The sequence below is a fragment of the Canis lupus genome, chromosome 10 (genome assembly GCF_011100685.1).
Source record: "Canis lupus familiaris isolate Mischka breed German Shepherd chromosome 10, alternate assembly UU_Cfam_GSD_1.0, whole genome shotgun sequence".
In the NCBI taxonomy this organism is placed as follows: domain Eukaryota; kingdom Metazoa; phylum Chordata; class Mammalia; order Carnivora; family Canidae; genus Canis; species Canis lupus.
This window is the reverse complement of record NC_049231.1, coordinates 47,863,056-47,886,041: the sequence shown is the minus strand read 5'-3', so window position 1 is coordinate 47,886,041 and position 22,986 is coordinate 47,863,056. Positions and strand designations below refer to the sequence as shown.

The 22,986-nt window shown below is 35.6% G+C and overlaps 1 protein-coding gene across 7 annotated transcripts in view; it reads right to left on the bottom strand.

Moving 5' to 3' along the window:
• The window catches only part of CAMKMT (calmodulin-lysine N-methyltransferase), a 390,047-nt gene that overhangs the window by 357,474 nt on the left and 9,587 nt on the right, over positions 1 to 22,986 (bottom strand). For all 7 annotated transcript variants that reach the window (XM_038551187.1, XM_038551186.1, XM_038551185.1 and 4 more), the window contains one exon: positions 14,106 to 14,170. In XM_038551187.1, the coding sequence (XP_038407115.1) occupies positions 14,106 to 14,170 (65 nt within the window). The remainder of the gene's footprint in view (positions 1 to 14,105; positions 14,171 to 22,986) is intronic.

Below are 22,986 nucleotides of genomic sequence, written 5' to 3'. Positions count from 1 at the left end.
ATGTTTTATTCCTTTGTAGTTCAAAGTTGAGAAATCATTTGTGAATTGAAAATGCAGGACAGCACATAATAGGCACTTAATATAAACACTTGTTCAGACTGCTCTTTCTTTTCCAATCTATAAACAAGAAGAGGTAAGTGAAAATAAAGTTAACTATGTATCTTACATATACACAGAAATACACACACATGTACACACATACACAACATACATTCACAAATATTTAAAATTCTCCTATGGCTCTACATTAGTGTTCAATTTCATTTTTTACTGTATTTCACAATTTTAATTCAAATGGTTAAGTTTAAAAAATGTTTTCTTAAAGATACTGGCTTCTGACAAATATTTTTTTTTTCTGACAAATCTTGTAAATAGTATCTGCTTATTTCTCATTAGCTAGAACAACAAAAATATTTTTATAATAGCTGTTGCCATTCTTACAAAGTATGGGCAAGAAACATTTCCCCAAAATGAATAACCTGTTAAATTAAAAAAGGCTCATTTCCATCATAGGAATAAAAGGCACAGCAAAAGTAATATAATCAATAATACTGTAATAATGTTGCATGGTGACAGATGGTAGCTACACTTGTAGTGAGTATAGCGTGATGTACAGACTTGTGGGATCCCTATGTTGTATACCTGAAACTAATATAACATTGTGTGTCAACTACACTAAAATAATTTTTTAAAAGGTATATTCAAAAGGAATTTGCAAGTATTTAATTAGTTTGATAAATAATATTATTAATCAGAATTAACTCTTAAGTAGACAACTAAACAACCTGAAAAATATACAAACATGCCTAAAAGTTCTCAAAATATATAACACATAAGAGAAGTTGCAAATTCACATGTCCATGAGTGGAATGTAAAAGGGTGCAAAATGGAAAATGTGCTCAGGCCCAGATGATAATAATAATAACCATGTGAGCTGAGATTCAGACTGCTAGATCTAAGAGAAAATTCTAAGTGAATATTCCTATTTTCAACTCTTGGCACTAATTCATTTTTTTCATTTAGCTAATTTTTTTCATTAGCTAATCTAAATATGTGTTCTGAATTCAATTTCTATAGTTTAGGGGTCTTGTAGTATATGTCCTCCAACATTGAGACCCAGATTTACCCTTTTAGCAGAATAACATATCAAATACAAATACACTTGTGTGGAACCAATGGATTCATATGAATATGACTAAGGATTCAAATGATTCAATGCATACTTATTGAACACCACTTGAGCCAGACGTTTTACAAGTTACTATGGTGGAATAAAGAGATATGACTAGATATAAGTAATTAATTTAAGCTTCTAATCTTTCTCTGTCTTCTAAAATGGGGCCTACAATTTATCATCCAAACCAGGACACTCTGGGAGTGAAAAGAGCCATGTTAAAAATTAAGCTAAGAACAACAGACGTAAACTGGGACCATGCCAGACAAACCAGGCTGTACAGTCACCCTACTACCTAAGAGAAACGGGTCTGCTTCAGTCTCCTCCCCTCTGCCTACTCCAGGCTCACATGGTCCAAGGAGGATCCTGCCTTGTCAGGCTAGCTCTTCAGTACTGTGACAGAGAATTAGAAGGAAAGAGGGAAGAGACTAGAGTTGTCTTTTGAGAGAAAGCATTAGAATTGTTTTCTAAGATTTTTTTTGTTTTGTACTTAACAGGTGCAGAACTGGCGGCAACATGGAATGGTAGCAGATGGGTGAGGGAGAAAAAGAAAAAAATTGTTAAGGGATACGTGTTGCCTTCATGTCATTTAATCAAGAGAAGTAAAACGCTAGAGTTATTTGAAAATTCCTTTGTTGCATGGACTTAAGCCTAACACCATCTAAGACTGAACCAGAGAATTTATTAATATCGCAGAAGTATAAGACAAGGGCCCTGTAATCTGGGGGGTTAAATTCTATTTTGGGAGAAAAAAATAACAAAGAACTAATACAATATAGTACAAAATTGAGTGCTAAAGTATAGGATATGAACTACACACCTGTAGGACTTAAGAGACAGAGAGACCAAACAGCAATATGAATCGATCTCTCCTTTCTTGTTCTCATTTCTCTTTGAAAGGATCCAGAGGACAAGCACAAACAGAGGAGTTGTGTTTTATATGATTATATGCTACTGCTCACTTGTACATAATGAAAGTCCAACCAACCCCCACTAAATTCTGATTGGGTTGTCAAATACCAAAATAAAACCAAAGCCCAGGATTAATCAAAATACTATTTTTCTTTCTTTGATTATCATATAATCAAAAATGATACTTTATTTAAGTTGAAATTCTGGATTCCACATCTTACAGTCAGAAACCAAGAGACCCCTGGTAAATGGCAACAACACAGAAGTCTGGCCTCCAACAACATGGATAGGTAAAAGCTTCAAACACACAATGAATTTACCACCAGGAGCAAAGACTACTGATACAGCATACTAGAACGAGCAGATTAGGAGCATGGGAAGCATCTACGACACACAGAATACATCCACATTTTCCAGCTCATACACACAGAATCTGAAACTTTTCCTTTTTCTTTCCATGAACTGTCCCCACCACAGAACTGTCCCCACCTATCTAAACACAAATAGATTCAGGGATAGGAGTGGAGGGTGAAGGGTGAGAGGCAAGAACATAAGAAAGATGAGAGATATACACACTAACACTAAATTCATTAGCTCATCAAATATTTTGTCCACATCAAGCATTTAGAGAGTAGCACAATACATACAGGCCATACAACTATCCAAATATCCATAATTCCCTGTGGAAAGGCTGGCCACAAGCCAAACAATTTTGCTAAAGACAAGAATATCCTGTCAAGCTTTTTGCGTCTTACGTTTGTTTATGTTAAGCAACGCTTAAATATCACTATAGCCATAAGCTTAAGAAAGCATTGAGTATCTCATAGAAAAGGCTATGTAAAAACACAAATCACTGGTACTATTGTATTATTGTGCAAAAAAGCAGCCCTCCGCCCCCCTCAAAAAAAAAAAAAAAAAAAAACCCTGATATAAAACAAAACCCACATTAGGTTTCAGACTATGAAAAGAAAATGAATTCTTTTGCCCCATCCTCACTCCCCAAATCCCCACTCCATTAGATTGTCAACTACCACTCAGGAACCCTACAGAGCCCATTTCCAGTGACCTTTAATCAGTCTCCTCTGAGACACAATCCACTGGACAGAATTCTTTTCCATTTGCCAAAGTTATTTTCTAGCACTCCAAGTTACCACTTTTAGTTCCAATTCCCACCGTGAACTTTTAAAATTCATTTCTTGCCACTTTGGGGAAATGTTACTTTCAAGAAATACAGAATAGTTATAAATTTTTGTGTAAAGACCTACTAAATATTAATTTTTAAGCAAGTTATCTTTATCTGAGTACCAGTTTCCTTATCCTTTGCAAAGTTAAAAGACTACGTGGGAACAATATTCACAAAGTTCCTGATAAATCCTGTAGTGGGGGGGGGGTGCAAAAAAATGATAGCTATTTAAAAGAGGGTGAAGAAAAAAAAAATACTCAGTACTTGCTCAGAGAGGGGAAGAAAAAAAGACTTGTTTTGCATTTATCTCTTCTGCTAAAACTTGGAGGGACCGAAATTAGGAACATTCCTTCAACTACTTAAAGGAGGGAAAAACTAGCAGATTTAGTGCTAAGTTATGATCCATGTTCCAGTGTTATTGCAGTGATGAAGCATAACACATGTGATGAATCTAGAAAGGATTACAGGGTATATTTCACTTTTTTCTTAGGATAGCAGCACCTCCTATTATCAAAGAGAATCATTCAAGCTCTATAATTTTATATTTCAGACAAAGAAGTTTTTAAATAGTTGATACAAAATGTTGTATTAGTTTCAGGTGTACAATAGTGGTTCAACATATGTTATGCTATGCTAACTACAAATGTAGTTACCATCTGCCACCATACACATTATTACAATATCATTGACTATATTCCCTATGCTGTAACTAGAAGCCTGAATCTCCCACCTCCCTTTACCCAATTTGCCCAGCTCCTCCCCACCCATCCCTCTGACAACCACAAATTTGTTCTATGTATTTCTATGTCTGATTCTGCTTTTTGTTTGTTTATTCATTTGTTTTGGTTTTTAGATTCTGTGTGAGTGAAATCATATGTCATTTGTCTTTCTTGATCTGACTAATTTCACTTAGTATAATATGCTCTAGGCCCATTCATGCTGTCACATGTGGCAAAATCTCATCTTTTCTTATGGCTGCATAATATTTCATTGTGTACATATATCACATTTTCCTTATCCATTCATCTAACAATAGACACTTGGGTTGCTTCCATATCTTACCTATTGTAAATAATGCTGTAATAAACACAGGGGTGCCAATAGCTTTTCTAATTAGTGTTTTCATTTTCTTTGGGTAAATATCGAGTAGTGTAATTATTAGATCATATGGCATTTCTATTTTTAATTTTTTGAGGAACCTCTATACTGTTTTCCACAGTGGCTATACCAGTTTACGTTCCCACCAACAGTGCACGAGGGTCCCTTTATCTCCACATTCTTTTTTTTTCTTAAGATTTATTTATTTATTCATGAGAGACATAGAGAGAGAGAGAGGCAGAGACATAGGCAGAAGGAGAAGCAGGCTCCCTGTGGGGAGCCTGATATGGGACTTAATCCCAGGACCCTAGGATCATGACCTGAGCTGAAGGCACACAACCACTGAGCCACTGAGACATCCCTATCTCCACATTCTTGTCAACACTTGTTATTTTCTTGTCTTTTTGATTGTAGCCATTTTGACAGGCATAAGATATTATCTTGTTGTGGTTTTGATTTGATTTCCCTGATGATTAGTGACATTGAGCATCTGTTCATGTGTCTTTGGCCATCTGTGTATCTTCTTTGGAAAAACGTCTATTCAGGGATGCCTGGGTGGCTCAGCGGTTGAGTGTCTGCCTTTGGCTCAGGGCATGATCCTGGGGTCCCGGAATCTAGTCTCATATCGAACTCCCTGCATGGAGCCTGCTTCTCCCTCTGCCTGTGTCTCTCATGAAGAAATAAAATCTTTTAAAAAAAAAAAAAAAAGGAAAAATGTCTCTTCAGATCCTCTGCCCATTTTTCAATCAAATAAAAATTTTAAAAGTGAATTAAAATGAAGGGAGTTCTAAATGACCCTCCCTGGTAAATAATAGTAAAAAATGAGTAGGACTCTGTTTATGACTTAGGGACATGCTTACCCAATACTGTGTCAAAAAGAAAAAGTGCCCTGACAACTATGGAACTAGGAATTCAGATACGTGGAGGTACATGGCTAGGAAAACTAACACCTGGAAACTTAGCTAGGCTTTAGAAATCTTTTCTTATCTATGCTCCAGAAGTTTTTTTCACAAAGACCACATACTACGTGTACATTGTGATTCTCAAGAAGTGCAAAGAGCCAAATCCAGTGCCAGTGATCAAACCACTAGCTCCCCACTGATACTGAAGCCTATGATAGTCTCAGAGCCACTGACCATCCCCACATAATAAATGTATGATGCACTAAAACATAAATTTATTTTTTAACAAGACTTATAAATTATCTATGCCCAAGCTCAATATTCTACCACTGACTGAGCTCTTAAGCCTCTTTATACTCCCCCAACCTAATATGGGACTAGATTGATTTGATCTCTGATCTCTTATCTCATAAGAGTATTGGAAGATTAATACATTAACATCTAACATGTTGTGAGCTCCTTGGAGAAAAATGCTATTTTAAAACAAAATATTTTATATTTTTTCACTGGTAAAATGAATTACTCCTTTTTTTCCACAGTGCTGTCCTTAGCGATTTGAGATTTTATCACAGCTTTCACTCAAAAAAATTAATAATCTGGAAGTTAAAGAGTATCTCTTTTTTTTTTCAAAAACAAGAGGAACATTGCTTATTCCAGTTATAAAACTAATAATGTGCCATAAAGAAATCAAATGATGCTGGAAAGTATAAAGGAGAAATCATCCATAACCCCAACACCCCTACAAAACATGATGAACATTAAGACACAGTTCTATGCATGTATGTATGTACATGCATAATACATAATAGATATCTATGTATTTTATAGAAATAAGATCATATTTCCTAAAGTAATTGTTTAACTTGATATGATTTAGAGATCTTGAACAGCTAAGGAATACTCCATGTACATGGTTATCCATAGTCAGTCACCTAAAATTAAAGATTCATGTTTTTTCCAGTTGTTCTTTGTGCTACAATGAATTTTTTTACATTCCAGCTTTGTATAGTGGTTTCATTAGTTTTCAGAAAAGAATTATTAGTCAAAATGATATAGATACTTCAAATTATGAAAAGTATTGCCAGATCACCTCTGAAAGTAGAATCATTTACCCTCCAATCAACAGTAGTTGAAAAGATCCATTTCCTATAATTCAGTGATTACCTATCCTCACTCATCTTTGACTTTTTGATGAACAAAAATTATTACCTCACTGTTTTTTTTTAAGATTTTATTTTAAAAAAATAAAAATAAAAAAAATAAAGATTTTATTTATCTGCGATCCCTGGGTGGCTCAGTGGTTTAGCACCTGCCTTTGGCCTAGGGCATGATCCTGGAGTCCTGGGATCGCGTCCCGCATCGGGCTCCCTGCATGGAGCCTGCTTCCCCCCTCTGCCTGTGTCTCTGCCATTCTCTCTCTCTCTCTCTCTCTCATGAATAGATAAATAAGATCCTTTTTTGTTCTTTTAAGATTTTATTTATTTATTCATGAGAGACACAGAGTGAGAGAGAGGCAGACACAGGCAGAGGGAGAAGCAGGCTCCATCCAGGGAGCCCAATGCGGGACCCGATCCCGGGTCTCCAGAATCAGGCCCTGGGCTGAAGGCAGCACCAAACCGCTGAGCCACCCGGGCTGCCCCACCTCACTGTTTTAATTGCACTTCATTACTTCATTCCTAGTAAAATAATCATTTGATGTGTTTGTAGAGCATTGATTTTCTTTTGTGAAATAACTTGTCCTAATTTTTTGGCCATGTTTTGTCTTTCTCCTATAGAATTGTAGCTTTTTAAGAACATACATCTTGGGATCCCTGGGTGGCGCAGCGGTTTGGCGCCTGCCTTTGGCCCAGGGCGCGATCCTGGAGGCCCGGGAGCGAATCCCACGTCGGGCTCCCGGTGCATGGAGCCTGCTTCTCCCTCTGCCTATGTCTCTGCCTCTCTCTCTCTCTCTGTGACTATCATAATTTAAATAAATTAATTTATTAATAAATTAATAAATTTATTTTTTTTAATTTTTATTTATTTATGAGAGAGAGAGAGAGAGAGAGAGGGGCAGAGACATAGGCAGAGGGAGAAGCAGGCTCCATGCACCGGGAGCCCGACGTGGGATTCGCTCCCGGGCCTCCAGGATCGCGCCCTGGGCCAAAGGCAGGTGCCAAACCGCTGCGCCACCCAGGGATCCCGAAATTAATAATAAATTTAAAAAAAAAAAGAACATACATCTTGAGACACGTGGGTGGCTCAGTGGTTGAGCATCTATTTTTGGCTCAGGGCATGATCCTGGGATCTGGGATCTGGGATCAGGTCCCACACTGGACTCCTTGAAATATGCATACCTATTCCAAATGCATATATTGTGCGAAATAAATTGTATAAAGTATTATCTCATTTGTCTCCCTCCCTCTGCCTGTGTCTCTGCCTCGATCTGTCTCTCTCATGAATAAATAAAATCTTTTTTTTTTAAGATTTTATTTATTCATGAGAGATACAGAGAGAGAGAGAGAGAGAGAGAGAGAGAGAGAGAGGCAGAGACACACAGGCAGAGGGAGAAACAGGCTCCATGCGGGGAGCCAGATGTGGGATTCAATCCTGGGTCTCCAGGATCACACCCTGGGCTGAAGGCGATGCCAAACCACTGAGCCACCAGGGCTGCCCTGAATAAATAAAATCTTTAAAAAAAGAAAAGAAAATACATCTTTATCTGTATATATGTCACTAATAATAAGCAGTTTGCCATTTGTCTTCCAACTTATTTGATGCTTTTAAATTTTTTATTTAATCAGTATATTCACCTTTAAATTCATGGGATTTGGGTCACACTTAAAAGAACTTTCCTTAATTTTTTATTTTAATTTTTTTAAAAGATTTTATTTATTTATGAGAGGCACAGAGAGAGAGGCAGACACATAGGCAGAGGGAGAAGCAGGCTCCATGCAGAGAGCCCAATGTGGGACTTGATCCCTGGACCCCAGGATCATGTCCTGAACCAAAGGCAGATGCCCAACTGCTGAGCCACCCAGGCATCCTGACTTTCTTTATTATAAAATTATTCATCTAAAATATCTAGGAGGATTTTTATTAAATATTTAACACAACTTAAATTTATATTGGTACATAACAAAAAGGAGAGATTGTTTTGTTTTTTCCAAATTTCTAATCAATGGTTCCAGATACCATTTGTTGAAGAATCCACTTTTTCCTCTCCTACTGAAATTTCATCTTCATCATATGATAAATCACATATATTTATGTCTTTCTGAACCCTATATTCTAAAATATTGCTTTATATGTACATTTCTGCACTGACACTGTTTTAATTATGTAGCTTTGCACCATGTTTTCACACAACAAAATAATGTAAAAATATTAAAACACGAAAGCACACACCAAAAATGCTTCCTATCTTTTGTTATTTTCCAATATCAAATATATTGAAAAGGTTCAAGAATGAGATAGATGATATTAATACTAATATACACATAACTTACACAGTGCTCTCATGTTATCTAACATTATGTTTACCACACTAGAAGTTATTGTTTCTTATTCAATCATAAGGAGTTAAGATTTATTCAATGACTCACCTAAATAGCTAGTAAATGGCAGAACTAAAACCTGAACCTCATATTCCATGATCTTTACATGAACCCACTAAGTTAAAAATAGAGCAATTACCTATAGAAGCCCAAATTTCTCATTTTTTAATCAAAGTACCTTACCAAGTATATATTCCATATATCCACATGGATATCTACATACACATGGATATGTATATACATATTATACACCTATACACATACATAAACACATATGCATAGATATGATTCTATTTGAATGATGAAAAAAACCCTAAAATCTAAGCTGATGTTCCTGAAGCTTTGATAATTCTACCAATATTACAGGTCTAACTATGTAACGCAGTAACAATGAAACAAAAACTAAAAATTTGGACTATATTTTTTGAGAAATGGTTGCCTCCTCTTGGTTTCCCAAATGTAGGTAAAAATACAAAATATTTTCATTTTCTAATAAGAATATTTCCTTAGGGGGCACACCTGGGTGGCTCAGATGGTTAAGCATCTGCCTTCGCCTCAGGTCATGATCCCAGGGTCCTGGGATAGAGTCCCACACGAAGCTCCCTACTCAGCAGGGAGTCTGCTTCTCCCTTTCCCTCTGCCCCTCCCTCTGTTCATGTTCTCTCTCTCGGTACCTCTCTGTCTCAAATGAATAAATAAAATCTTAAAAAAAAAAAAGTATTTCCTTAGGTAGTAACTATTACTAAACCGAAAGAGATCCATTTTGGATACATCATAAAACAAGTCCTACTATCAGACACTAGGAAGGATCTAGAAGCAGGAGACTGTAGCTGTGTGCCTTAAAAGTCCAGTTCAGGATTCATGGAGGGGAAAAGAATTAACACTGTCATATGTAAGAATATATAAAAGGCAGAGAGTCCACAAATTTCTCCAAGAGACTATGAGAATAACAACCACCATGTCATGTAGCTCAGCCAGGAGAAAAAAAATTTTTTTTTCAAAGAATGCAGAAGGAGTCTTTCTAATACATTCCTCAAATGTAAGCTGCAGTGTTAGCCAGGGATCCTGATTCATACTAGGTTACTGCAGTGAGATAGTATTGTTGACTTCCTATCCTTTAAAGGCTTATACATATATATTGCATATATTGTGCAAAATAAATTATATAAAGTATTATCTCATCTGCTCAAGCTGTCAAATGAAGGATGATGTGCGAAAAAAGTCCAAATGAAGCTATTATAACCCCAAGTACTGATGAGGTTTTGCAAATACCAAATAGTTACATTATGTACTATGACAACCATATTTGAATCAACTAAGCTTTGGAGAAAATCACATTTTTAAAAAATTCATTTCGGTAAAGGAGATGGCTTTAGAGAAAGAGAAAGCAGATTTGAAAGAGACACAGCATAGTGAGGCTTCTTTGATTAGAGGTTAGGAACTTGCTAGAAAGGAGACTCTGTCCACAGGGAAAACAGAAGCAAGTGATCTGCTCCAGCGCTTGCAGAGTACTCTTATTACCCAACATATTAAAGTGACATGTTACATGAAAAAAGTGGCCAGCACTTCGTTTGAGGTAAAGGATGCCATCCTACACTTTTCCCTAGGTAGTGTGATGGCTTCTCTTTCAGGCATGATGAACCAATAGCAGACATAACCTCTCCATAGAGCAGCTTTGATATTTGAAAAGGAAATAGATTCTCAAGTAGTAGAACCCAAAGAATGAAATATGCATACCTATTCCTAAATAGAGGTAAGCAAAAACGGGAGTGTGGCTTTCCAAATGTGTTTTCCACAATAGCAAATATACAGAGCAGTGAATCATGGTGCCAAAATGATTGCATAAGATTCATTTTTAATTTCTTCCTACAACATTTGAAGGAATTCAAACTCTGAAAACAAAACTCAAAAATCTAAAACACTTTACAGGTCATAACGTTAAAAAAAAAAAACAAAAAAATAAAAATGTTTTTTTTTTTTTTTAAGATTTTATTTATTTATTGATGAGAGACAGAGAGAGAGGCAGAGACACAGGCAGAGGGGGAAGCAGGCTCCATGCAGGTAGCCCAACATGGGACTCGATCCCAGGCCTCCAGGATCGCACCCTGGACTGAGGGCGGCGCTAAACCACTGAGCTACCAGGGCTGCTCCCAAAAAATGCTTCTAAATAATAACAGTAAATATACAAAATATTTTCCTTTCTAATATACCAAGAAATAAGAAACTATTTAAAGGTTTCATTTACTACCTCAAATTAAAGATTTTCTATATCTTTTTGGTTACAGAACAAATTCAGGAACTAAGACTGATCCTCTCATCTTTGAAAATTTACAATGAATAAAATCATTACTTTGTTTTAAAAATTAAATTGAGATTAATGGTTCTATTAAACTGCGAATATATTTTATATATATGCACATTAATATGTGTTTTGTACATATATACATATCAGGCTTTTGTAACTATACAATATTTTAGTTATTTCTTCTATTTTCATGAAGTTATATTAACCTGGAAACTATTCTTGAAACAAATGAATAATTCTATCGGTTTTCTCAGAGTATCAAACTTTTTCCTCATTTAAATATCTTTCAGTGTGTCATTAGTGCACTACCACTGTGGTGATTTAGGAATAGATATTCTTATAAAGAATTCTTGCTCTCTCTCAAGACTAACAAGACCAAAGTATTCTTTTATTTAAAGCTAGAAGTACAAAAATTAAACTGATACTTGAACAATTAACTCAAAAACAACTCAGGAAAATCCATGTTTTGAACTGCTGAATATATTAAACATACAAAAAGTAATCAAATGGAAACTTTTAAGCACACATCTTCATATGTTTACATGATGAAAAGTTATGGTTATTATTCAATATTTATTCCAATTATATTGGACTGTAAGACAGAATTATGATTGTGGCGCCCTCTGCTGGGTTTCTAGTCACAAACTCAACCTAATATTAGCATAAAATCAAACATTTGAGGCAGCAGGCAATAAATCACTTTTGCGGTCACTGATCACTTTAAGCCTTGGCAAAGATTATATAAAAGTTATAATCAATATTTACTCTATTGTAACATGATTCTACCAATTTATCAGTAATTAAAGTATTAGTATAGATTTTTCTCTTAAAATAAGAGGATAGTATAATAGTTACACCAAACATGTTTTAATAGGTCTCATTTTTGCCACCATATTCAGGTTTTTTTGTTTTGTTTTTTGCTTTTCAAGATTTTATTTATTCATGAGAGACACAGAGAGAGAGAGAGGGGCAGAGACACAGGCAGAGAGAGAAGCAGGCTCCATGCAGGAAACCTGATGTGGGACTCCCCAGGACCCCAGGATCATGCTCTGGGCTGAAGGCAGATGCTCAACCACTAAGCCACCCAGGCATCCCACCATATTCAGGTTTTTAACACAACATCTGTGACAAGACATTTTAATAAATTACTATTTTGGTAATTTGATCTATTTTTTTTCCTGCCTTATTAGTTCAATCAAAATAGCTTATTTTAAAACATGAGAACAACCCTTAATAATATTATCTTCATTATTAGAAAAAGAAGGAAAGACATTTTAAAGGTACTCATCACCAGTAATAATTAATAAATAGCTTCCATTTACTGAGTGTCAACTATGAGGAATACAGTATATGTTAATACATTTTCTATATATTCTATCCAGTTCTAAGACATAACATAAACTGATATAAACTGACATAATATAAATTGCTCAAGATGAATTTCAGAGCCAAGAATCAAATGTAGATAAGTCTCATTCCAAAGACTCAAACCTTTTCACCAAACAATACATCAGTGAAAAAATACCCTTTCCATGCAATTCCTCCGTTTGTCAATGCAACCACTAGGGGTAGATGAAGGTGGTGTGGAACAAGTTGAGAAAAAATGTCAGGGAAGGATAAGATAGTTATTCATGTATAAAATAGTAGCACAGACCTTTAGGAAAGTATTTTTATTTTACATAATGCTGCCAGCTAGTGGCCCTATTTCATACTGAGCCACTGGGAACAACGCTTGATTTTTACATTACCAAATCAGAAATTCCACATTTACATTCTAGGATCATGTTCCTAAAACATATATGCATAAGCCTGACTTAATGTTATTTTACCTTACCCCAGAACTAAAGGATAATGTTTCCTCAACCACCACTAGCACCCTTTGCCCTAATCCCCAATAAAAATGAGATAAGCCTAGGTGGGAAAGAATTCAGCAAGTGCCAACATGTAGAAACTAAAAGGTACACTTGTCACTATCTATGAAAAAGAAACTCACATTATTTAAATATTTTTGGATGATTTTGGGACACTTATAGATTTCTGTGACAAAATATATAAATATTTTTATATATTATCAAAAGCTTGCTATATGTGGGCATAAAAACAAAATTGTTGCCTGAGTATTGCTGAACATCGCTTTATGCAGATCTAAAATCAGAGGGCATCTGATAAAGTAGTACTGTTAGCAAAGTGTTATTTATTTTAGTTCAGAGAACAGTTGCAGCTATGAAATTTTCTTTGAGAAAAAAAGCATTTGAGTACAATTTTTACATTTAAAAATGTCATATTAAAAATTAAAGTAAAAAGGCCATATTACATTGATAATTCACTATCTTAAAAGAAATATCTTATGCAATACACATGAAGAAATACACAGCTCTGATCGTCATATATTGTTTAACACAGTGATATAAAGATATTCTTGGCTGATTTCTTTCATCATATGACATGATAATTATTAAAATGGTTCTCTGAATGGAGAAATCTATCATGACAATCAAAGCTTAGATGAAAAGACAATGTGTTCTATAATATAATACCGCATAAAACAAAAACCTCTGGCACTGTATTAACAGCAAGGAAATCAAATGTTCTGGTTTTATTCCATTGTGAAAAAGAGAAGCAGAAGGAAGTGGAAAAGAAAGTACCCAAAACAGCAGACACAGCCCATCTATTAAACTAACTGAGAAGGCCAAAATGGAAATAAACAAAAGGGGTAGTGCTGGAGAGTCCCATGCTCCCTCTGACCTACATTCTGTCACACACACACATGCACACACACACTCATATACACAAATGCAAAATGTAAAAACAGCTTTATCCCACTTCGTAAGTGCATCTTATATGAAGCTTATCTTACAGCTAAAAACAGTAAGAGTTTATATTACACACATACATATGCACATTGTCATAATAAATATTAGTGAAAAAAGCACTAATCATAAATTCACTTTTAAAAACACCAAAAATATTTCCACAAAAGGAATATATGACTTACAAACATTTCCTGTATTGTCAAAGCTTGTAAGAACATCTTCAACATTCAAAGATCCATTATTATGCCTATAAAGGAATAAAGCATTTTCTTTAATGATTCTGAAATATTAACATTTACTAATTTTTTATTTTTATTTATTTTTTTAAAGATTTTTTTGAAATTTATTTATTCATGAGAAACACATAGAGAAAGACAGGCAGAGACACAGGCAGAGGGAAAAGCAGGTTCCATGCAGGGAGCCCAACGTGGGACTCAATCTCGGGTCTCCAGGATCACGTCCTGGGCTGAAGGCCGTGCTAAACCGGTGGGCCACCGGGGCTGCCCATTTATTAATTTTTTAAAAAGCTGAGACTGTATACTGTGATATACCCACCCAGTACTAGTAATATTTTCAAAATATTTTCTGCCCACTAGAGGGAGAAGGAAAAAGAAATAACAGAATACATTTCTCAGAATATTTAGTGATATTCTTGATAGTTAATCTGCATTTTAAAGTATTAGTAAATACTTTTTATTGTTATTGTTTTAGCTATCTAAAGGTAAGGTAGATTATTAAAGACAACAAAACAAAATCTTACCTTGAAGAATCTCAAAAGAAAAATAAATCATCAACCTCCAGAGCCACACTCAACAATAAATAGATTTCCTCTATATCAGCCCAATAAATTCAGAACTTCAGTCACAAAGAGCTAACACCTTCAGGTCTGCACAATCCACAATTAGAGGGTTCAAAATGTCAGGGGACAAATTGTTTTGTATCTTTTTCCCATTAACCTTAATTCCACTCCCTTTAATTCTAATCTCTATTCACTTGACAGCTCCTGATATATCGAATTTGATTACTGATATTTATTAATACTTATAAAGGATGCTATTCTTCATATTCAAATGGGCCAAATGTCAATAGGTCATAGGGTTTGCAATACTTTTCCAGTGGTGATTAAAAAAAAAAAAAAATTGAAAAAAAAAATTGTTGGGGCACCTTGGTGGCTCAGTCAGTTAAGTGTCAACTTTCAATGCCAGCTCGGGTCATGACATCAGGATTGTGAGATTGAGCCCTGAGTCAGGCTCTGCGCTGAGTGTGGAGCCTACTTGAGATTCTCTCCCTCTGTTATGCTAAGCGAAATAAGTCAATTAGAGAAAAACAATCTTATGATTTCACTCATATGTGGAATTTAAGACACAAAAGGATCAAAGGGGAAGGGAGGGAAAAATAAAATAAGCCAAACCATAAGAGACTCTTCTTAACTATAGGAAGCAAACTGAGGGTTGCTGGATGGGAGTTAGGGAGAGGGATGAGGTAACTGGATGATGGGCATTAAGGAGGGCACATAATGTAATGGGCACTGGGTATTAACGAATCACTGAACTCTACCCATGAAACTAATAATACACTATATGATAATTTTTTTTAAGATTTTATTTATTTATTCATGAGAGACGCACACACACAGAGAGAGAGAGAGAGGCAGAGACACAGGCAGAGGGAGAAGCAGGCTCCATGCAGGGAGCCCGACATGGGACTCAATCCCGGGTCTCCAGGATTAGGCCCTGGGCCGTAGGTGGTGCTAAACTGCTGAGCCAGCAAGGCTGCCCTATATATTAACTTTTAAAAAAGGTTCTCTCCCTCCCTCTAGGGTCCCCCAAGCCCCCACTACGCACTCTCTAACAACAACAAAAATTGTTAACACATCTGTAATCCCCTCTGTTCTCCCCGACAAGGGGAGAGTTCATTTACAGCTGTAAATCTTGAGGATGTTATAATAGTTTACAATAACTGTTAATAATTCACAATACAATTTACTTCAACACCACTTTGTCATTAAATTTATCATAAATGACATATATGGTTGTGAACTGAATTGTACCTCTCCCAAATTCATATGCTTGAGCCCTAACCCCTGGCACCTCAGAATATGAATGTATTTAGAGAAATGGTCTTATTTAAATAGGGGATTAAGACAAAATGAGGTCATCAGGGTAGGCTTAATCCAATATGACTGGTGTCCTTATAAGAAAAGGAGGTTGGGACAGTAGGGCATTTGCACAGAGAACAACTATGTGAAGAGAGCAGCCACTTGCAAGTCAAGGAGAGAGGCCTCAGAGGAAACCAAACCTGTAACACCTTGATCTCAGACTTCTAGACCTAAAACTAAAAAAAATAAATAAATAACCCTTTGCAGAAGAACTTTTTATTTCTATCATACAGACCCAGTTCCTTGATAGAGTCACTAAGTGAGATTGCAATAAGTTATGTGCCATCATCATTGGCCAAATAAGCACTGGGCTCATCAGTACCATAATCTAAGAAACCAATGTTATCAATAAGTTACCAATAATACAAGATTCTATACAGAGATGAGGTTATCTACCTTAACATGGAAAACTACAGTACACATGTAAGAGAACAAGAGTGAAAAAAGGATAAAGTATTTAATATCTAAAATGCAAGATAAAGTGGGCCACCTGGGTGGCTCTGTCTGTTAAGCGTCTGCCTTCCACTCTGGTCATGATCCTAGGGTCCTGGGATTGAGGCCCGCATTGGGCTCCCTGCTCAGCGGGAAGCCTGCTTCTCCCTCTCTCTGCTTGTGCTTTCTCTCTCTCTCAAATAAATAATAAATAAATAAATAAATAAATCTTTAAAAAAATAAAATGCAAGATGAAGCTATTAAAATGATCAGCAATGTGGCACAGAACTCAAAAATCTTTTTTGTAAATATAAAAGAAATATATGGTTCCTTCAAGAATAAAAAAATACTCCTAATACTATCATGCAGAGACAAAAGCTACTGATATTTATCAATATTCAAATTAATGTCATGCTTATACCTTGATTAAATAACTTAGAGAACATTGTCCACATATTTGCAATTTGTGTTTTAAGATATTATAAACAGTTTCCCACATCACCAAGTATTTTGCAATATGAATTTAATGGCTGCCAAGCAGTTCAATGAATGACTACACCGTAATTTACTGAATCAATGTTTTATGTTGGATTTTTAGTTTGTGTCCAGTTTTGTACTATGTACAGTGAACATCCTCGCAGAAACATCATTGAACCATTTCTCATTACTGCCTTAGGATAAATTCCTAAAAGTTTCTCAATTTAGGGTGAAATAAAAATTTGAAATTAAATATATATTTTGAAAAATGTTAAATATTTCTAAAAAACAGAAACTGGGATAATTGAAGTAAAATGCTTGCTTAAAAGTTAAAAAGCATCATTCAAAATAAAAAGTATGATTTCTCAGAGTTATCACTGAAGCAGAACTTGTCTATTCTTGAAAACATGATTTGTTAAAGCTAAAAAACAGAGTGTAGCCTATGACATTTCTAAATGGGATAGAAAGTAGGGAAAGTGTAAAACTAACTCTACACCTCTAAATAACTTAAAAAATATGAAAATAGTTTATAAAGTCTAGAAATCCTAAAAGAAGGCATCTCATGAAAGAATAATATCAGCAATCATTGACTTCAATAGCATAAGAATTAATGCTAATTATAGGAAAACTCTCATGCACACAATGTGGCAAAGATTCAGTCTGATTATTTCACATTTCCTTTAATTTGTCCCAAACTTAATGTTTTTTTGTTCACTGAGTAATCTACTTTATTAATGTGTCAAATCTATAAGATCTTGTCTATCCTTAATTTTTCAACAGTTTACATAGGTCCTACCTGGACAGTGTGGTTAGACAGAAAGGTACTTACAAGGAAGGGATCCTGAAACTTCAATCTGAGCATTATACTGCCAATTAATGTTATATAACAATTTTTTGCCAACATATCAAGGTATAAAAAGTTCACTTCATCTTTCCCTAAATCCCCAGGCTTTAACCTATTTCCCTAAGTCCTTAATAACAACAGCCATCATAAATGTTCTCACCACAAAAAGAAATGGTAACATGATAGTAGTATTAGCTAATGCTATGGTGATCATCATTTGGTAGCATAGAAGTATTTTTTTCACAAGCACTTTAAGCTATCCTAGAACTGAAGACTTTTGAGTTTTTCCCAAGAATGGCCTATGGAGTAAGGAGGACTAGGGAGCAAGACACTGAGGCAGAGCTTGAAGTTTGAAGTCTCGGGATGCCTGGGTGGCTCAGCAGTTGAACATCTGCCTTCAGCCCAGGGTGTGATCCTGGAGTCCCGGAATCAAGTCCCACATCAGGCTTCCTGCATGGAGCCTGCTTCTCCTTCTCCCTATGTCTCTGCTTCTCACTCCTTCTGTCTCTTATGAATAAATAAATAAAATCTTTTTAAAAATAAAAAGTTGGGGCAGCCCGGGTGGCGCAGCGGTTTAGCGCCGCCTGCAGCCCAGGGCGTGATCCTGGAGACCCTGGATCGGGTCCCACGTCAGGCTCCCTGCATGGGGCCTGCTTCTCCCTCTACCTCTGTCTCTGCCTCTCTCTCTCTCTCTCTCTCTATCATGAATAAATAAAATATTTTTTAAAAAATAAAAAAATAAAAAGTTTGAAGTCTAAGGATATCAAGAGGCTGAAACTAGAGATTAAAAATAAGCCAGAGCTAACTACAGTACCAAAAGCACAAAAAAAAGAGAAGAAAAACTAGATAAGCTGAACATCATGAAAATGAAAAACTTTTGTCTATCAAAGAACACTATCATTAAAGTGAAAAAACAACCCACAGAATGGGAGAAAACACTTGCAAATAACTGGGTCTAGTATCCAGCATATATAAAGAGCTCTCATGATTCAACAACAAAAAGAAAACCCAGTTAAAAATGGGCAAAACACTTGAATAGACATTTCTCCAAAGATGATATACAAATGGCCAATAAGCACATGAAAAAATGGAAATCATTAGTCATCAGAGGACTGCAAATCAAAACCACAGTGAGATATCACTTCATACTCACTAGAATGACTAAAACAAAAAATAATAATAAAGGAAAAATGACAAGTGCTGGCAAGCATGGAGAAAAACTGGAACCCTCACATATTCTTGATAGGAATGTAAAATGGTGCAGCCATTGTACAAAACAATTTGACCATTCTTCAAAATGCTAAACAAAGATTTACCATGGGACCCAGCAATTTCACCCTTAGGTTCATTCCTAAGAGAATTAAAAACTTACACAGTCACACAAAAACTTGCATATGAATGTTCATATGAATGTTCATAGTAACATTACTCACAATAGTCAGGAAGTGGAAACAACCCAAAGGTCCACAATTGATAAACGGATAAACAAAACGTGGTGTTATCCATACGATGGAATATTATTCAGCCATAAAAAGGAATGAGATAATGATACAACCCAGAAGAATCAAAAACATTAAGTTGAAGAAGCCAGACATAAAAGTCCACATATTGCATGATTATATTTATATGGAATGTCCAGAATAGGTAAATTCATACAGAGTGTAAGCAGATTAGTGGTTGCCAGGGTTTGGTGGGGAGGAAGAGGATGGGGAATCACCATGAACGGGTATGGGGTTTCTTCCTGGGGTGAAAAAGATCTCTAGAATTAGGCAGTGGTGACGACTGCACAACATGAATATACAAAAACCATTGAATTTCAGTCTAAAAAAGAAGAAAAAAAGAAAGAGTGGGCCAGAGTGTAAAATGAGCCCTAAAAGGCTACAGAAGAAAAAAGAGAGGTTTATAGAAGGAAAAGATTTGAAAACGGTTCTAGATACAACACATTTTGGAACTCTTTCAAAAATAAATGGCTAAAGAGTGAGACAGAAGATATGTCAGAGAGAAGACAAATGCTGTATAATTTCACATATAAGTGAAAGCACATGAAAGGATGGACATCTTTAGTCATCGGGGGACTGCAAATCAAAAATGAAAAAACAAAACAAAACCAGATTCACAGATATAGGACACAAACTATTGTTTATGGGGGGGAGAGGACTTGGAGAGGTGTGAAACAAGTGAAGGGTACTAAGAGGTAAACACTTCCAGTTATTGGGGTGCCTGGGATGCCAGCCTTGCCAAACTTTAAATGAATACTTATTATCTATCACATACGTAATGATAATCTGCCATACATTGAATTTCACAAGCATACCATTCCCATCGCTAGTTCTTATTTCATCGGCTCTCACAGAGTACATACTAAATTCAGTGGATGAAGATTTTGTTTTCCTTTCCCTACAGAAGGAATATATGACCTCACTGCAGTGCATATGTTGTATTAGAAAGATGCACCACAGTCCAAGACAAGTCATTCCTGATGTCTTCTTGCCCATTCTAAGCTCCCAGGACAAGCTAAAAGTTAAAAGCACTAGACTTCAAATTCAGCAATTACTATGGCAACAGTAGTTTTATTCAAAGAAAGGAGGAGAGTTCAGGCCTTTCAGCTTTGTCTACACCTATGACATATACACATTTATAAATGAATAACTCAGGCACTTCTATAGTTCCAAATATAATGTAAGTATTTGAAGCTTCCAGAATATGCAAATTCCTATGACGCTGAAATTGGGTTGAAATATGGAGAGTGGGAAACAATTTCTAGTATCAATATAGTAAACTCTGTTTACAACAAAAGATTATAACAAACTGTAGATTACAAAACAGCGAGATGGGGGGGGGGCAGATTTTAATATAAACATCTCCTGGATGTTCTCTATACAAACATCTACTTAATTGCAAGAACCTCTTCTATAAAGTTCTAAGAAATAAAAATAAAGTATCAAAAAGACAAAAAGACTTTCCCAAGGAATAAAGTAGGAGTCATACCCTGGATTTTAATTTCCTAACTTATAATGGTTCGCTTAGGAACAAACTGTCAACTATCTTTAGATACACAGAAAAGACAACACATCTTGGGGATTTTGTCTAACTTTTACCTTGTCCGGACTTTTACCGCTGATGAAAAGTCACCACGGGAAATTGTGTGTTCCCTCATTTTTTTTTTTTTTTATTCCCACTTGCCTACTTCTCCCTGCTATTCCTTCATTTTAAGTATCATCATACAAGGCTGACAAAAAATAATAGTCCAAGTTTTAATTTAGGCCACCACTTATACGCCTTTTAATAGTACAAACAAGATACAACTATGTACTTTGAATTCACAAGCATCTAGTTATTTTTTTTTTAGCATCTAGTTATTTAACTCATTTCAAGCCTAATAAGACTTTAACAAGACAGAAATTAATATGTAGGGAAATTTTAAGAAGGACAATACTAGCAAGTACTGATAACAATTATTAATCATGATAGGCACCACCCCTGTTGAATTGGAGCAGGTGATGTCAGACGATAAGAACTGAGAAAGTGAAATAAATAAATAAATAAATAAATAAATATATATATATATATATATATATATATAAATAAATAAATAAAATCCGTAACGATCAAAACATCCCAAAGGCTCAGCCTTTCATGAGAACCCAGAAGCAGAGCCATCATATAACACATATTGACTACCATTCCCCTAGAGATCGTGATGGTTCTTGAGAACCACTTATGATTCTGCCTTGTATGTTTTCCCCTTGGATATTTTCTCGTGCCTTTGCTCCCATCTGAAATGACTTCTCCCTTTCCCTCAGAAGTTCCAACTACTTCTAGATCCAATTTAAATCGCTGCCTGTCAAGGCCTCACAAGTATCACTCGTATCTCTAAATGCCTAATTTGTATGAAGTCTTTCACTCCTTTGGAAATTAGTTATGCACTGCCTAATGAGAGTTCTGAGAATGGATGCTCACTTTTCCTTCTTAATTATCTTTATTATTCAACTTTTCACATATTTAAAGCCTTGAGGAGGGGATCTCTGGGTGGCTCAGCAGTTTAGCACCCTTTGGCCCAGGGCGTGATCCTGGGGTCCTGGGATTGAGTCCTGCATTGGGCTCCCTGCGTGGATCCTGCTTCTCCCTCTGCCTGTGTCTCTGCCTCTCTGTGTGTCTCTCATGAGTGGATAAATAAAATCTTAAAAAAAAAAAAAAAAAAAAAAAAAAGCCTTGAGGATAATATATCTTACGTTTCTTTCTGTTAACCTATATAGAAGGTGCCATTAAATATTTATTGATTTAAATTTATTTAAAACTATTCATCATTTTTTTTCAATCATTCCATAGTGTTGACTCAACAAACTTTAAAAAATGTAGATGAAAATAATGGTACGCCATTCCAAACTACCTTCTAAACCACTACTTTTAGCTACTGCAAGTAATTTTTTTTAAACTTTAGAATGCTCACAATTCAAACACTGAAGAAGATGATAGAAGTAGCTACATAAATGTCTTGAAAGCAGGTTGAGAAAAGAGTTGGTAATGAGATATTGAGGAAACAAGAATGCAGAGCCATGTTGGGCATATAACAGAAAACAAGAGAAAGTGGTAAAAAAAAAAAATCAGGGTGAACAAAATTGGCAATGGAATGGAATGAACTATTGTTGGCGGAAATCTTCCCCAACCTAAGCAATTGTAGTAATTTCAGCAATTTCCTATATGGTAACAGAATTATGGAGTAAGAAACACATTGCTCAGAATAATCAATGAGGAAATTTAGTTTATCTGGGCCTCAATCCCTTCATCTGTAAAATGAATAAGTGCATACACGATTGCCTCAGGAGAGCCAGTATATGTAGAAGTTAAAAGTACAGACAGTGAGTATCATTATATAAAATTTTACCAACGGAAATAGCTAGGTGAAGGGTATGCAAACTCCTTGTACTATTTCTGCAACTTCCTGAATGTCTGTAATCATTCCAAAATAAAAGTTTTTAAAAGTACAGGCTGTGGAACCAGACAACTGGGGTTTGACTAGAGGTGTAAACTTGGCTGTGTGACCTCAATCAAGTCATTTAACCTCTCTGGGTTTCATTTTGCTCATCTGTGAAATGAGGATAATAACAGTATTTACCACATAAGGTGTTGTATGGATTAAATAAGCTAATAC